The following is a 17,089-nucleotide window of genomic DNA, read 5'->3' as shown; positions in this document are numbered from 1 at the left end:
ACTTGGACTGATATTGTGAACAGCTAATCGTTGATATGGGTTTCTTTTGTGAATACCTGTGACAATGCTGTACTTAAGTGAAAAAGTCAACATGCCAATTTAATATATTTAAAATATATACGATTATTGTTCAACCTAGAAGAAGAGGAACAGTTATAAAACAAGGAACTGTTTAACCACTTGTCAGCAGAACCGTTGTCAGAAACATGGACATGAGTTGGAAAACTGAAATGACATCCAGGCAACGAAAATGTTCAAGTTTGGCTAATATTTTCTTTGGGAAACTTTCATACAATATGTAAAGCATGTAAGTTCATACCTGTACAAATATTTCTCATCCCTACAAATACAGCAACTATGCAGCAGGTTCTTCTTTTTAAGTTTCAATCACCTGCAGTAATGTCACCAAACCATAACATCTTCATTTCTATTTGAAAACTTTTTTGACTTATGACAAGACTACGAAATATAGCATAAATAACACAAACAGAATCACCACGCTGTGTCAGATGAGGCTGATGAATGGATGTTTTCATCGTATGTGCGTCATCAGAAATACGTTCAGTTTTATGATTACAAATTGTACCAAATAGTTGCCCTTTTTAACCGAGTGCCAATTAAAATGACTGCCCATTAAGGATCCATCTATACATTTGTGATGTCTGTTTTTCTGGGATGTAATCGCGAGCTTAGTGTATCTCTGTTTGAAGTCGCCCTGTTACCTGACCTAATAACTAGAACCTATAATGGGGTCTACAGATCATCTTTATGTTTACACAGGTAACATTGCTATAGGAATCTACGCTTTCATAACCAACTGTCAGATACGCTAAGTTATTTATGTCCACTGCGATAGTTGACTTCAAACGTGACTTACAATCGTTTATTGTGGAATAATATTAAAGTTAAATGATCTATAAAATATACGTTTATTAACTGGAGGAATTGATGGAGTAGCGAGGTGCTGTGATGTCCCAGAAGCTGGTAATAATCAGAGAGACGCTGTAGCGCTTCATCTACCCGCTACATCAAAGAGGTCTCATTAACTGTCTTTACGATCCTGTATACAAATGTTCAAGTTTTTATAGTGTGCGATTCACTAGGATCATCGTATCAAGCATACTATAATAATCTTATTGTATTCCTTGTAATTGCCTTTTATACAAAGCGAATTATTTCCACTATTCAATATTTTAGTCATAAATTGTTTGTGAGTGTGTTATGAGTTTTCAAGGTCCATGAAGACTTTCGGGAAACAGGCTCAAGGGGCACATGGCTTCAGATTTGACCCAGGTTAACTTGTCTTTATTTCTTGGCCTGGTTGCGAAATACAAGCTTTATTGGCGGATTAAATGACCGTCAGGTTAGGCTGATTGTTCCTAATTTCTTCTTTCAAGCAAATGCATAATGATCGCTTGTGAATTTAAGTAAGCCCGCCCCGTTGCTCGAAACGACCAATCAAATCAGTTGTGGATAATAGCGGCTCACGGAGACAGCGCGGTATTCCCGGCCCCGCCCACCTGTCAATCAGGGGTGTGAGCGAGGTGTACATCTCTCGTGACATAGGCTGCCTAGCATCATTTCTTCCAGGCAACATAACAAGGAGGAGGACGCTGGCGCATTAACAACGCACCTGCAACTGTCATCAGCATCTTCGGTCAATACCAGTATTGATGGTCATTATTGGAACTTATCTCCTCAACACTGACCAGTATACCTGAACAGTTGTCGGCTTATTTGAAGTGAACGTTTACCTGTGCAGGTGTACTCCTGTATCCTGAACACAGAGGTTTTACGTGCAGATGACGAAAGTGTCGCCTCAGGGATAGGCGAAATTTTGAAAACATTTCCTCAACACTTGCTATAAATCATTACCCCATTTTCCCAATGATGTCGAAGCCAGAGAACCAGGTCGCTCACGACGATATGGACAGCGACGTTGACGAGAACACACTGGTAGATGTGGACGACTCCGGCTCTGACGGCAGTATTCCCAGCCCGACCCACGGGATGACCGAGAGACTGATCCCAGTCACAGGCAGCCCGGGGGTCCCGCACGAAGACATGCGAGACACACCCACTCCCGAGGGATCCCTGAGTCCCGGCCAAGCGTCAGATGCAGATATGAAAGGTCAGTTTTTACTTTGCCTCATCTGTAAACAAACACTTCAACCTTTACAACCGACATTGTCATCTTGTAACTTCTCGTCGTCACAGTCGCAGTATTTTGCCATCTTATTACTTCCTAAATCTTATATAAGCGTGGAGTTGATTGTATCCGTGTGTAGTGGTGGTGTGATGGGACAGAATGTGTTTCGCGGAAGCTCTCTAACAACCCGTATCGTATGTACTTTGTACCCTCCACACCCGACTGCACTAATTTGAGAATTCTACATAACAGGGTATATTTACTGTCAATATTTGATATCAATTTCCATATAAACGCCATTACATACATGTACAGACTGGTGTTGATCATAAATCATTACGTTTTTGTACAAATCCTTTACTTAAAGTTGTAAAACTGAATGTATCATGACGGAAATTAGGATTACATTTCAATGTCAATAGTATGGTTACATGTTTGCGATGCTAGCTACAACAATTACTTTGTTTACCGGATGTCAGAGGGCGAGGAAATATAAATAATGACTCCTTTCAAATACACATACATATTTTATTTAATCCAAGTGATGTGTTCTTGTTTGACAATTTGATATTTTTCACAATATTTCATCAGATATGCTTAGTAAACAGACAAAATGTTTTACTAGCATGTCAAGACGCTGTGCGAAATCTATCAACAAATCATACGAAATTGTTGCCAACCATCCGCATATGCTTTCCAACGTATGGTCAAAATAAACAACAACAACAACAAATTGCCTGAGAGAGCGAGGACAAAAATATGTTTTAAATATATATAAAACACAATGTTCTCAAATATCAGTAAGAAAAATAAAGGTCTGCTGAAGATACAGTAAAGAGTTAGGAACTAAATCATAACGCCAGATTGTGGAATTTTAGTTTTTCATCATGTATAAAATACTACGTATCGCTACAGATATTTCCAAATAAGATGAATTCATTTTCCGACGAACTAATTAACTCTAATTATCAAAATGAAGATATTATCGCATTTTCAATAAGCTATTTGTATATGATATAATTTGTAGGACGTGTGTAGGCTGTGGGGAGCCTGGGGGTTAGGGAGTCACGAGATGGGTATCAGTTGATTGTCCGTTACAGGTGTACAACCCGAGGCCAATGGCAACACATACTTACATACAGATACAGCAATACTGTTTGAACAGTAAACTGTCAGGCTGTGGGTGTCAAAGGCGAGAAATAGGCGACACTGGTATAGAATCTGATACTGTCTAATCAAGACATACATTTATGAAATACTATATCTATAGTGAATACAATTTGTCAAGTAATACGCAGTGAGTGACAAAAAACATATGTGTTGCACCTAAATAAACTTATATATATATATATATATATATATATATAAGTATATTCATGGTAACGTCGGTGTTGATGACAACAATGCTATATTCATCCAGCTGTTAGGTGCCATGTGCCCACATGTTCATCCGTGACAGGTATTTTAGCTGTATCATAAACTGTGCTATTTGATTCACGTTTTGTTTTGAAAAAACATCTGTTCAGCATCTTCACGTTGTGAGTTTTTAACAGTAACTATGTCGAAAGTTGACCAAGAAGCGAAGCTTGGGAACGTAGTCAGGACGGGCGGGAGAGGGCGAGCCGACTTGGAAGCCGTCAATTTGATGTGGCAGAACTTCTGCCAAGGAGATTATTCGCAATTGATATTTTTTAAAACATTATTATCAGACGTATTACGAAAATCTAAATTTATCACCAGTTAGAGACAACAGGTGTCTAAAACTACAAGAAAGGCCGATGCTACATATGTTTCTAATTGTAATATTAATAATTCATATTTAACCCAGTACATTCCCAACGCAGAGACGACCGAATTATTGTCACAAGAAAACTGCATAAATTTTCCAAAATGTTATATTTTATCCCTTAATAATACAAACTAGATAATGCCAGTATAGTTGTGTTTCTTATATTGATATGAACCTCAATAAATGTCATATTCACATATTTGGTCTGAATCCGAACACTCTCTCATCCCTCCGATCTCCTGATACAAATCCTAATAGGAGCGATCACTTGTATTAATACCATACATAATTAACGCGGCTGTAGCCAGCCTCGGGTACTGACACGGCTGAGAAATGTAGGCGAACTTGACAACCTGCTTCTGATTTAAACTTTCATCTCCCACAAAAGCGCTTGTCTTATGGTTAACGCGTAAATGGGTAATAGTAATGACAGTATTACTTTTTAAAATTTCACCATTGAATTCACAAACAGTCACGTGACTTTGTAGATTGTTTAGACAATGTTTTGTTTAATTAGCTGAGTTTGTGTGCGATGGTGATGTGAATGGTGTAAAGAGTAGGTGCGAAGATATCACAGGACAACCACCACTGACTCCAACAAGGTGACCACATTTGCAATGTCATGGGGAAAGGCGGGGATGTTATTTCGGCTTTAGGTGTGTCTCTGTTTCCTATTTTTTAATTATGCTATTATTTAGTTAACCAAGTCATTCGGAAATTAATATATTCATACGTTTCATAAATGATATTTACATATTCAACTGCACTGAAATCATACCGAGAAAGTGCATAGTATTTATATACATTACAATTTCTTGCAAGATACAAAAACAACATTCACACCTACCGACACCTTTTATATTTGGACGAAGGGTATTCCTATTCTCCAGTATCAGCGAACATATTTTTGACAACGAAAGACTTCACAGCACAATCAACGATATCTTTAAGTCGCATTTAGAAGCCGAGTTGGCAGCGAGGAAGGGTCCCGTGTCTGGATTTCACATTTTGTTTTTAACTTCAAATTGGAAAATAAACTTTAAATTGATAAATTAGTCCTTTCACATTAAAACAATATCGAACATACATGTAATATGCTATATGATTTTCAGTGAACCATCCATATAACTTTCACCACCTTTAGGCCCTGTGCGCCCAGTGGAAAGTGTATCGCCGGATACACGAGACACAATATTCACTGGTGTGGACGTTTACTAGTTCCCAGCGTTTTACGCTTCACATTCACAATCAGTTCTCCAACCTCAGCTACTATAATCCACAACCCATTCTCTGCAACTAATTGGCCCTATTGCCAACATTTAATAAGTTAAAATTATGGTCTTTAACTCGCTGAACCTAACGAAAAAACCTTAATCACATCATAGTTGTCATTAAACTATTCTCCTGATTTTATGACTGTACAAACAGACATATTTTCAGTTGTGTGAGATAATATAGCAATGATGTAAATAAATGATTATGTGTTTGACAACGTCGATATTGGGATGAGTACGTCTGTACATTGATGAGGTAGATGCTTCATCCCATCCAGTCGAAGGTTCAGTGTCAACTGCCAGTAATTAGGTTTAATGAAGATGTATAATTTATCTGTACCCGATGTAAGTGAAACGTGGCGGGTTTGGGCACACCAGAGTGTAATTAACCATGACGCCGTCTAATGGTGCGCGACCCAGATGGCAAATAGACAGAAAGACACAAAAGTATTTTGTAAACGTCTTTTATCAAACTTAAAACAGAAACATGATGGAGTTTCACCCTAGGTACATCGATATTCCCCTCCGTCACAACTGTATCTAAACAACACGGTGTCAGTGTATCCGGGAACTGTCAACATGATAGTGGGGCTGTTTTGAATACTCTCGTTATATTCCTTTGTTCGAAATGCTATCCACCCTTCGCTATGTATGCACAAGACAATTTATAACAAAATCAAAGGTGTTTCTAAAATTACATTTAATGAACATTCCAACTGAAGTTTATATTTTACTCATTTAAAATATATATGCCGAACTAAAATTAATTATGAATGCTCTCTTCACGAATATTCCTGTGAAATACCTTCCTTATCATCGCTATAAAAACGTTGTGCTACATTTTATGTTGGCCTTTGTTACAGTGATTTCCTTATGATGAAAACAAACAAACCAATATTTGACTTAATTATAAATATTTGATAATGAAAATAAAGTTTAACAGCATAATGTATCCTCGGTATTTTATTTCCTGCCAGTTTACTACAACTTTATCAGTACTTTCTTCTATTCGTATGAATGATAGCTAAATGATCAAATCTACTTTGATATTTACCACGCGTTGATGTTTACATGCACGAATGGCCTGACACGTTGTAGTTGAATCAATCTATGTGTGACAAATTGTGCGCTTTGTCTACATTGTTAGAGTATCATATGTATGATGCAACCCAGTTGTTTGTTAGAATTATCAGTGTTTGCCTAGCGATGTTATCGGCCATCTGCTCATTGATCCATCGCTATTGAATAGCGTACTAGGGAAGCTCGCTGTTTCTCGTTTCCGCACACTCACACACGAAGCTGTTGCTCTACAACACACACACACACACACACACACACACACGAAGATTTTGCTTGTAGCTCTACAACACTCACAACACACACCGCCACATTTGCATTCACACTGCTGTTTCTGTTCAGAGGACTTGAAAATAGTAACTATCTATAATTGATTATTAGACATATTCTATAGCATTTGTTTGAGTACTATTAAAGTTTAAGTTTCCACTGACACTCTCCATTAGATATGTTATAGTGTTTTTCAGGGGTGGAATACATGATGGCCTAACAACTGGTATTCATAAGAATATGTCTGTTATAAAAGTCAAATTACAATTTGAAATGAAACAATTAACCGCATCAGTGCCAAACAGAACAGTTTCATAAACCCAATTTCTCCCGTGTTTTTCATTCGTTGAAATCTCCCCCCTCATCATGCTATAACATTTGCTAATTAAATGAGTGTTTTCGTTGTTAAGCTTAACGGAAGTATTTCATAAATAATACGGGGTATTTTTTTCTATTTCCTCATTACAAAAATAAAATAATCGTTCATGACATCTGTGTAATGACGGCAACTGTGATAGTAAATACAGATTAGGAAAATGGGAAGATTGTTGGATAAGGTCAACAGACGAAACATTTAGAGCGAACTGTTAATCTATGCATGGGCGATGTGCTTGATGGGTTGGACAACAGGTCCAGAATGACCAATATGTCCACTCGTACCAAGGAATTATGGCCGGCGTGAACAGAAGCGGCTATTGTCTGCGGGTGATAATTAATGTATTACCCAACACTGCTGACCCTGAGATTAGCCTTCAACAGGAAGATTCATGTTTGTACTTCCATCAAACGTCCTTTCGACGTTCTGTTCCCTTCGTAAATCCCCTCCATTTACCATCCGCATCCGACGGAGCGTTGACATACTACGCGAAGACACGGAAATCACGTGACAAGGAAACTGTGAATTGTTTTGTTCAATTGAAAAAATACACAATGTTCATAGAATGCTTTTTTTAAAAATGATTTTCAAGGGCTCCGATATGTTCAAAATTGTTGAATTGTTCTGTATTGTCTGTTGTAAGCTGGGTAAGTTTTAACAGACTATAAGTCTAAGTCGCTCAGGATGACCTATACACAGTCTATGAATCCACAGTCTCCACTGTAAATAATAAACGCTCCGGTCATATTGTCTTAAGACAAACGAGGGATTCCCAGGGTAGGTGGGATGTCCCGCCACTTAATTCACTGTCAGCATGCAAGACGCATGCCCGAGGGTACGGAATAAGCCCCCTGTCCAGGCACCCACTCTAAGTGATAACTTCTCCCCCTAACATGGACATCAGTGACGTCACGACATGCCCCCTGTCCAGTTAGCGCCCGTATCGTGTAGCGGACTGTGATGGACATGACGGCGTTAAGGCTGATAACCCACAACTAGTTGGATGATTGGCTTCATGCTGAATGCGGCTACTCACATCGATGCTGACAAGGTATTCAGTGCTGCAGTCTTGGGCTCTTGACATATCTCCACTCTTATCCTTTGACTCTTACTAACACTATGAAACTATGCCCATGAATAATAATCATCACTATAATAATCTTGCTGACGACAATGCAATGCTAATACACACACCATTACTGACAACGATACCCTTGCTTATCATTTAGACAACGATACTCGTTGCTTATCATTTAACAGAGTGCTGACGGTGCATATCTTTGCAAATGAATGACCTCAGCCAGTGTTACACAGCCAGTGTTACACAGCCAATGTTACACAGCCAATGTTACACAGCCAGTGTTACACAGCCAATGCTGTAACTATGGCAGGCAGACACAGCCGTTAGTAGCTCAGACTGATGAGGCTTGTTATAGCTTTTGTACATATCTTGACATTTTCCTGTTTTCATGTGCAGTGCGTTCTGTACCAACAGATTGTACCTCTTGCTGATTATCGGTTCCAGCTATTTCAAGGTGACTGGTTCTGGTATTATACTATTGTTACCAGGCATCAACAGTTCGGTGCCGGTGTATTCCTACTTCAGGGTATGAGGCACCAAGGGGACAAGGGTACACATTGTCATGCTAGTGGAACCTCCTCTGATTTGTCACCGGTGTCGAGATAGGCGCCTTATGTTACAATAGACGCAGATTGATATATTACAGTCACATTATTTATTCAGCAAAAATGCTATTTGAATTACAAAACGAGCTTCACTTGTATACTGTCGGTCGTCCAGCGCGTGCCTGCAATATCACCGATACTAATACACAAAACAATTAAAAGGCGGTATTTCACATCATGACAAATGGCACCGAGGCAAAATGGCCATATATATCATAAGGGATTATACATGGAGTACAGATGTCCAAAAGTACCACCTTAAACCAGCACACTGGGCCCCCTTCACAAAGCGAACTACTGCTAGGGTGATCGTAACTCCCATACCCCAACATAGACTTAGGACAACCGTAGCTCTACGATCGTGAACGGAACCTTTGTTTACGTCATTGTGGACTAGGCGGAAGTTCAAACTCGCCGTCGTGCGTAAGCCTGATCTCACAAGGCCCTCTTATGTACAATCAATGTGCTAGAAATGACTGTACTAAACATATATTGTCCCACCAATGAGGCTACAGAATTAGGATCACGAAATGATAACTTATTGTGTTGTTTGCGCCAGGCGTTCCCGACATTACTCTCATAATGGTTTATGCGAAGGCGTATTTGAAATTGTTACATAAAATATCTCGCTTTGTGGCACTTGCTTCATATAATAAATGCCACATAAAGGAATCAAAGGAACGGGTATTCATCGGCTAGGTTTTGAAGATTTTTATACTCGGACATCAAGGCTCGCGAATCTGAGTGAGTTGGGGAGAGTTTTATATCACATTACCGACACTAATCCCTTGAGTTTAACTACAGGGGGAACAGATTGGGCTAAACATGGACAAACCCCCTGCCGGGGTAGGAAGATTTAAACTGATAGGGATCACTGGTAACCTAGGTTGACTCACCTACCAGATGGGGATCTCAGCTTATCAAAGAAGCCATGGTAATATAGGCTTTACTTGGCGGGTTTAAAGTACAGAGTTTTCATCTGTCAAGATCCAAACCATACATTTCCAAACAATAGGATGTGAAACTATCCCACTGCGATGTGGCACCTGGCTTTACTTAGTGTACGTAATGGATGCACATAGTTGTACCTGTAATACGGCGCTTGTAATGAGGATGTAAATTGTTTTCACATACGCGTGACTGACTGTAATTTCCCTGCAAGTTTTTGATAACATGTTTCATGGAATAATATCCGTCTATCATGCTTTGATTATCGTTTTTAAATGTTCAAATTAAATTCCAGGAAAAAGTGAAATGAATATGAAAATTATCTCTTATCTATTAGTGTGGAAATAATAATTTTCCTCAGATGAGATACGTGTATATAATCATATACGTTTATAAAGGATTCTTATCATTTCTGTCCACACAAACCGGTTACTCCCTTGCTGTGTAGCGTTGTAATAGGAGAGAGCAAGTGGCAGTCCAGTCGACGAGAACTTTACACAGTCTCAAGTAGCTCTCCGGCTAGAGGGATAACGTCCTATCATCTGTAGATAAAATAAGAAATTGCCAGCCATAATGGTTTGATAGCTGTTATGACCTCCAAATATTGTGAACGCTCTCCAATACAGTGTTATTAGTTTAAAACAGCGTACAATACAGTCAGATTAAAGACTAGATTCAGGCGGGTGTGAAGTAGGGTTGGTACTCGTAGGGCGAAGGTATATATGCCGAGATAACCGCCAAATACAATTTCATTGCTAATCGGTTCTCTGTAGATTAATAAGTGTCATTATATGTTCGAGCTGTGTAAACATGTAATAAATATATTACGACTTTTCCGGAATGTACGTTTTCAAAACACACATAACACATACTTAACAATGGGCATGTTTGTTTGACGACAAAAGAAATTAGAATTTCAGATTAAGTTTTTTGGGTTTTATGCCCATGGCATGCGATGTTCATCATAAGTCACCTGGGTGAGTGGAAGATCAAAGCGCGGGGAATCTACCAGTCTACACCCTTATGAGATCAGCTCATACACCCGGTAGTAAACGGTGGGTAGGGTAAATATTATACACCCGTAATTACACCCAGCTGAATCATGTAGGTTCATATCACTGGACGCGCAGTAAGTGTCCAGACTTTCAAACGTTGTTTGTACTCGTTGTGTGACAAAGACAATTTTCTAGTTCAAAATCAGATTAGAAGGGTTTTGTTAACTGTATGTTGTTGTGCTAGAATATAGCATGGTGACGCGAGAGACGTATTTTCCCATGGCTGTATATGGCCATCTGAAGGTGATTAAATCTGATCAATTGCACAAGAAGACCTGTTGATTTTACGAGGAGCCCTCTCATTGTCCGAGCAACTCTAGTCGAACAAATAGCTACCCGTTGTTCTTTTAAGGTCTGTGTGGGATGATAGTCTTGCGTGTGATAATGATGGGGTCTAAATGAGCCATGTTTTGTTCGATTCACCTCCGTGGTTGGTCGATCGGTCACTATTCAGTTATACCTCACTGACCAATATCCCAAATGGGCGAGATAATTGCCTCTAATTTCTCACTAGCCCCAAATGTCCCCTCATTGACGACACCGACGTCGTCAGCCGTACTAACTGACGGGGGGCCGAGTTCGTGTACATCTACACGACAGTTACATAATGCCACTTTCATCTAATTGACGATCAATTTAGACACATTTGCACCCATGCAAAAATACCCTCTTCTCCCATTCTACAAATACCTTTCGCCAGCCGTTCTCTATACACCATGGCGCTTAGAGGACGTTTGTCATTTATTCAATTATGAATAATTTGATACACATAATACGTCTTAAATAATTGATCTGCTTCATAAAAGTCACGAGCTATCCGTTTCATAAAAATCATATTTCCTAAAAATAAATTAGGTTTATTGAAAATGATGTTTTCGAAAAAATGAAACTGAAGTGTGATTTTTTTCATTAAAAACATATCAAGCTGCAAATGTGCTCATTCGCATATAAAACACGATCCATATTCATGCGTGTGTAAACGATCTGTTTGAGGCACAAATCTATGGGCAAGTGAGTATCTTGAGTTACCTGCCCATGGTACTTCATGTAGACATGCGCACATCGCCGACAGAATCCGTAATGTTTGAAAGGTATTAATGTTTTAAGCAGCTTTTTATACATGCAGAGCAGCTCATACAACTATTTCAACTCGTAAACGGCAAAGCATACACCAAACATGTAAGGGCATTTTTTGTCGCCAGTTCTGTATGTAGATGAAGGTTTTGTGCGTGCACGACGCCAGTGTTCTGTTGAAGCAGGAAATACTATGATCGTTACAAAGAGGTTGATTGTTTTATTGCCTGCTGATTGACATGTTACCCAGGAGTGGTTTCAGGAAGAATAATGCACAAATAAACCTGTCCAAGATGGTCGGTAGCAGAACCAGATCAAAGCCCAACCACTCAACCCTTCGCCAGCAATTTCAAAATTAACAGCTCATTTGCATACAACGGGGTCTAAGACGCATATGTTAAGACGAACATTAAATAAAGCCACGTGCATGTTCATATAACTGATTGAAGAGGTGATAATTTTAAACTATTTCGTCATACAATACACTGACTTGTCTAATGTTTTCTAATGTGAAGACCTGTTACGACGGATTTTTTCTGGTTCACCTGTAAGTGATATTTCATCAAGTATGGCATTCCCTTAGGTTGTCTTATAGTTTGTACCTCTTTGCCATCTTCACATCTCTTTATAGCACAATTGTTATTGAAAATCTGTTTATCACAGGAGAAATCAGTACATTTACAACAGATTTATGAGTAGTCATTGCGTGACAATCTATGAAACCGGAGACAGGATTGTTTTATGGCAGTCGTAACGACATTCGTCAATATGGCGGAAATTACGTCATCAAACACTTCCAGAGTGTTTCACAAGACCCTGCTAATTAGAACAGACATATGTCAAAGGCCTCTGATTCCTACTTTAACTTCAGGTAGAAACAAAGGCCCAGGTGCGATTGTTTAAGCAATAAATACCTGTAAGAAGTACGTGTCGTGACGCGAAGGACACCTGTTATTTCACCGTGGTGAGGGTGCATGTGGGAGTTGTGATGGAATATTAATGTGTACGAGTGTCATGCCGTGACTGTCCGGGCAGACCGCTCGAACACATCCTCCCTCACAGGTGCGGACCAAGGAAAGCGTATAATTCACGCCATCTCGCAAATGACCTTTTAAAGTAATAACGAATAATGAACATGAAAAATCCCTGCTAACAGTATTAATTCTTGGCAATGTCCCACTTTGGGGTTTGGGTTTGCTTTGAAAATCGAGTTTTTAAGACGCTGATAATATTGACAAGGGAAGTGTATTTAGTTGTGCAGCAAGACGCATTGACTGCAGTGTTCGTGTGGTGCAGCACGGTGTATTACGGCGGTTGTCGGGATGCTACACCTGACCGCCCATGGAGCACCCGCTCACCCCACGCCACATCATGGATGACGATGATACTCTGATACACCTTCCCTCATAATGTGACGCTGTGACACCTGTTACACCGCCATGTCCAATCAGACAACCCTCTATCGTTAATGGACAACTCGTATCCTGAACCAGTCGACTCCTACCCATCTCACAATCCCCAATGAATCTACTCTACCCAACCCGACCTTAGACAGGCAACTCTTACCCACTTTGCTACCACCACACAGTCACTCTACCCACCCCGGGTCCTCTAACCAGTCAACTCCTACCTACTTCGCTGCCCACAACCAGTCAATTCTACCCACCCCGGGTCCTCTAACCAGTCAACTCCTACCCACTTCGCTACCCACAACCAGTCAATTCTACCCACCCCGGGTCCTCTAACCAGTTAACTCCTACCCACTTCGCTACCCACAACCAGTCAATTCTACCCACCCCGGGACCTCAGGCAGTAAACTACTCACCCCACTTCCTAATAAGAATGAATGAATGAATGAATGAATGAATGAATGAATGAATGAATGAATGAATGAATGAATGAATTGTTATTTACGTGTAACGCATAAAGTACAAGGTATGTACACATAGATACAAAGATACAACTTGATTATGCAGGGCCGAAGAGACACGATGTAAAACTGTAAAACATACATAATTTCATAAAGGTACGATAACAGTACAGTGATATAGATACATAAAATGATTAAATATGATAAATAAAATAATGACTAGTTTCAACTAGTTGAAATATGCTTTAAAAAATTGCGACTATAAAACATCTTAAAGCAGATTAAACCTGATTTTGATAAGAATGTATTAGATGATAACATAAAATTAAATTTAAAATCTAAAGTATTACAAGTAAAAGATTAGCTATCAACAGTCGCTACATACCATCAGTCCACCACTACCCACCCTCAATCTTGATATCTTTGACGGTGGTTATATTTCAACCCATGAAGCCCAAGAGTCTTTTTATCAACAAATGTTAAGTAAACACTGAAATCAAAATGCAAGGCTACTATTGACTGTATACTGTAGTGGAGGATGCGATCATATAACTTCTGGAATGAAGTCAATATCTTCTCCACAGTCGAGAGGAGACAAACACAACCAAGATGGTGGATAAACTGTTCATGGCGCCATTCCACACGACGAATTGATCACTATAACGAGCTCTCATACATGTCACTGGCTCAATGAAAGTCTCCCTATCTTTATTCGGTAGTTGGGTCCACCATATGACGATTTGAGTCCCTGGACTTGGCGGTGCAGGGCCTGTATTGCACAGGATGTACAGGATGCACCCAATGTGCAGGGTAGCTGCAGTCCCGTTTCTGGTTACACTGATGCTTCTCCTTGGTTTAACCACAATGGACCTTCACAATAGCAACAAAAGTTACCCTATATACTTGTATATAATGTATGTGGATATTGTGTGTCTCGCTGACACAGCCGAGATATTTAGTCACATGAAACCAACTGTGAACTGTCTCAAAGCTGTACTATTGCGGAAACATTCATTTCAAGTTTAGTTTGTCAAATAAAACGAAATGTGTGCGCATTGGTGCGAACAATGTGCTTGTCTACGTCAGTGACTGCACGGGCTTGTACTCTAATTACCCCTCTTCATCTCAAGAGTTCCCTTCCAAGGAAGCAAATGAGGCATGAACACAAGTCCCAATTATTTTGTTATGATTTTGCTAATTGGCTTGCGGTGAAGTTTGTGAGCGACGCGATTCACAGTGTTGTGTTTGATAACTCGTGTGTTAGCTGTTACCCGCAGATGACCTGACCAGTTGGAGGGGTTCGAATCCGCTCCATCGCGCATCTAGTGATGACAGGGGCTACAACCTCTTGAAGCGCCGAGCCGCACTTAAACCGTGTTGACAGACACATTCACCCAACCACTGAACGTGTGACTCACACGGTTATGAAGCGTCAACGAAACATAATCCTGTATGCATGTCTTCATTGAGCTGACACCATCAATACTGTGTTCTCTAGAAATAGTAATATAAATCACAAAAACATGTATCATGCGCTAATCTTTATCCCTACAAAACTCACAGTTAGGTCACATACTTAAGAAATTCGCCCTGATACCAATCTAAATACAAAACGTCATCGCCAGAGAATAACCAGTCTCTATTTCTAGACGAAACAGACTCCGTTGGGGGGAACAATTGCGACGAACGTTTTACGAATGGATCACTGAAACCTGTGATGGCACCAGGTCCTCGCGAACACTATTGGAAGCATCGCCTTGCTTCTGTCCAACAAATATATCATGTTATCTTACAGATACTATCTTACTATTCCATCTCACTGAGAGTATTCTTATTCCAGATCGAAACGCTGACTACAATCAAGTGCGACGGTACCGCACGGCCTTCACAAAAGAGCAGATAACTCGCCTAGAGAAGGAATTCGCCAAGGAGAACTATATCAGCCGCCCGAAACGTTGTGAGCTTGCAGCGTCTATGAATCTGCCCGAGAGTACCATCAAGGTAGGTGTAACATGGAGAACTTGACTCGATGGGCGTAAATAGTTCAGGCCAAATTAAGTAGGCTATGCGAGAGATATGCGTTCGTTCATCTTTGCTTCATTCTGCATATTTCTGATTGTATATTATCTCGTTCTAGGTGTGGTTCCAGAACAGACGAATGAAAGACAAGCGTCAGCGTATGGCCCTGGCATGGCCATATGGCATCCCCCCCAGATCCCCAGTTGTACGCATATCTGGCCGCAGCTGCAGCGACGTATCCATATGGACTTCCGGGTCCTGCGCACATGGGACATCCGGCTCTCTCACTACCAGGTCACTCGGGGTTATCTCCCTTCCATATGCCCGGAGCAATCCAGCACCGACCAGAACTCATGTCATCTGTGAGCACAGCGTTTCACAAACCCCAGACTCTTGTAGATGGACTTCCCGTTAGTGCAGCATCCTCCCTCGGATATTCCTTAAACTTTGGTCACATGTCAGGTGCCAGCCTCCCAGAACACCCGCTCCTGTCATCCGGGCTTTCATTGTCGTTGTCGGGGAAACCCTGCCCATGTCATGGCAGTATAGGACTTCACCCGATATCTGCGCATGTTTCCGGTTTGGTCCCAGGTGCATCAACATCACCTCCATCAGCGAGAAAAAGTGAAATAAATCTATCATAGTATTTGTAGGCAAATACGTGTCATCAATGTGCTTTAAATTGTATAAATCTGACAATCCAGTGTTGGCCTCGTGGTGCTCTGTGCAACTGAAATGTCTTGTTGTGTGTGAGCAATGTAAATGTCAGACTTGGTGCATCTACAGACTGTCAATGTGGAAGATGCACATGGCGCCAAACGAAGACCTATATGCAGAAGATCCATGACCGACGTCCTCGAATGGGCGCCTGACCTCGGTTGAACAGTGTTAGAAGGGCATGGCAGACACGAACGACTGGGCGCCGGCCTTGTCTGAATAGTGATAGCTGCACATTGAAGACCCGTGGAAATACGCACTTACGGTTCCTGCTTCAGGTCGTAAACACTGTTGTTAGGATGTATTCGAACCTTGCCACGACAACGGGAGTGACCACTGGCGTGCAGTCCTACAGAGGTGATACAAGTCTGCCTCCACATCTGTGATAGGTCAGTCGTTGACATTCACCCCCGATCTACTCGACGTTTGTACGTTTCTGCTACGACATTACGTCACCGACTTATGCGCCCCACGGTAAAACTTGCCTCGTTTCAATTATGTAAATACAGAGGTTGTACAGAAAATAAAACAATGCCCAAATCTATCTCATCTTGTCCTGTATCAAACCTTCCTACCGACACCATATAAACCTTTCGTAAAGGTAAAACTGCTGAACAAGCTATCCTTTGATTCTTTGACAGTTTGGTACTTGATCACATGTGACTACAGTCAGACACTGTTCCTAACGAATGGTGCGAATGTTGCGAATGTCAGATTTGAAAGACTCTCCTTCGGGTCTTAGACGAAGCTATTGTGAAGGAATTTCGGTTGAATGAAATCTTTGT

The 17,089-nt window shown here is 40.5% G+C and overlaps 1 protein-coding gene across 1 annotated transcript; it reads left to right on the top strand.

Moving 5' to 3' along the window:
• Window positions 1-1,570: 1,570 nt before the first annotated feature.
• Window positions 1,571-16,848, top strand: LOC124278592 (homeobox even-skipped homolog protein 1-like). The gene is given in 4 exon segments (XM_046714335.1): window positions 1,571-2,131; window positions 15,409-15,569; window positions 15,706-15,774; window positions 15,776-16,848. Coding segments are annotated over 4 exon segments (930 nt in total). The 5' UTR covers window positions 1,571-1,887; the 3' UTR covers window positions 16,232-16,848.
• Window positions 16,849-17,089: the final 241 nt, after the last annotated feature.

Source organism: Haliotis rubra, unplaced genomic scaffold (assembly GCF_003918875.1).
Source record: "Haliotis rubra isolate DU_JTF1 unplaced genomic scaffold, ASM391887v1 Scf24, whole genome shotgun sequence".
Classification (NCBI taxonomy): Eukaryota; Metazoa; Mollusca; class Gastropoda; order Lepetellida; family Haliotidae; genus Haliotis; species Haliotis rubra.
Note: the sequence above shows the minus strand (reverse complement) of the source record. Positions and strands in the feature narration are given on the sequence as shown.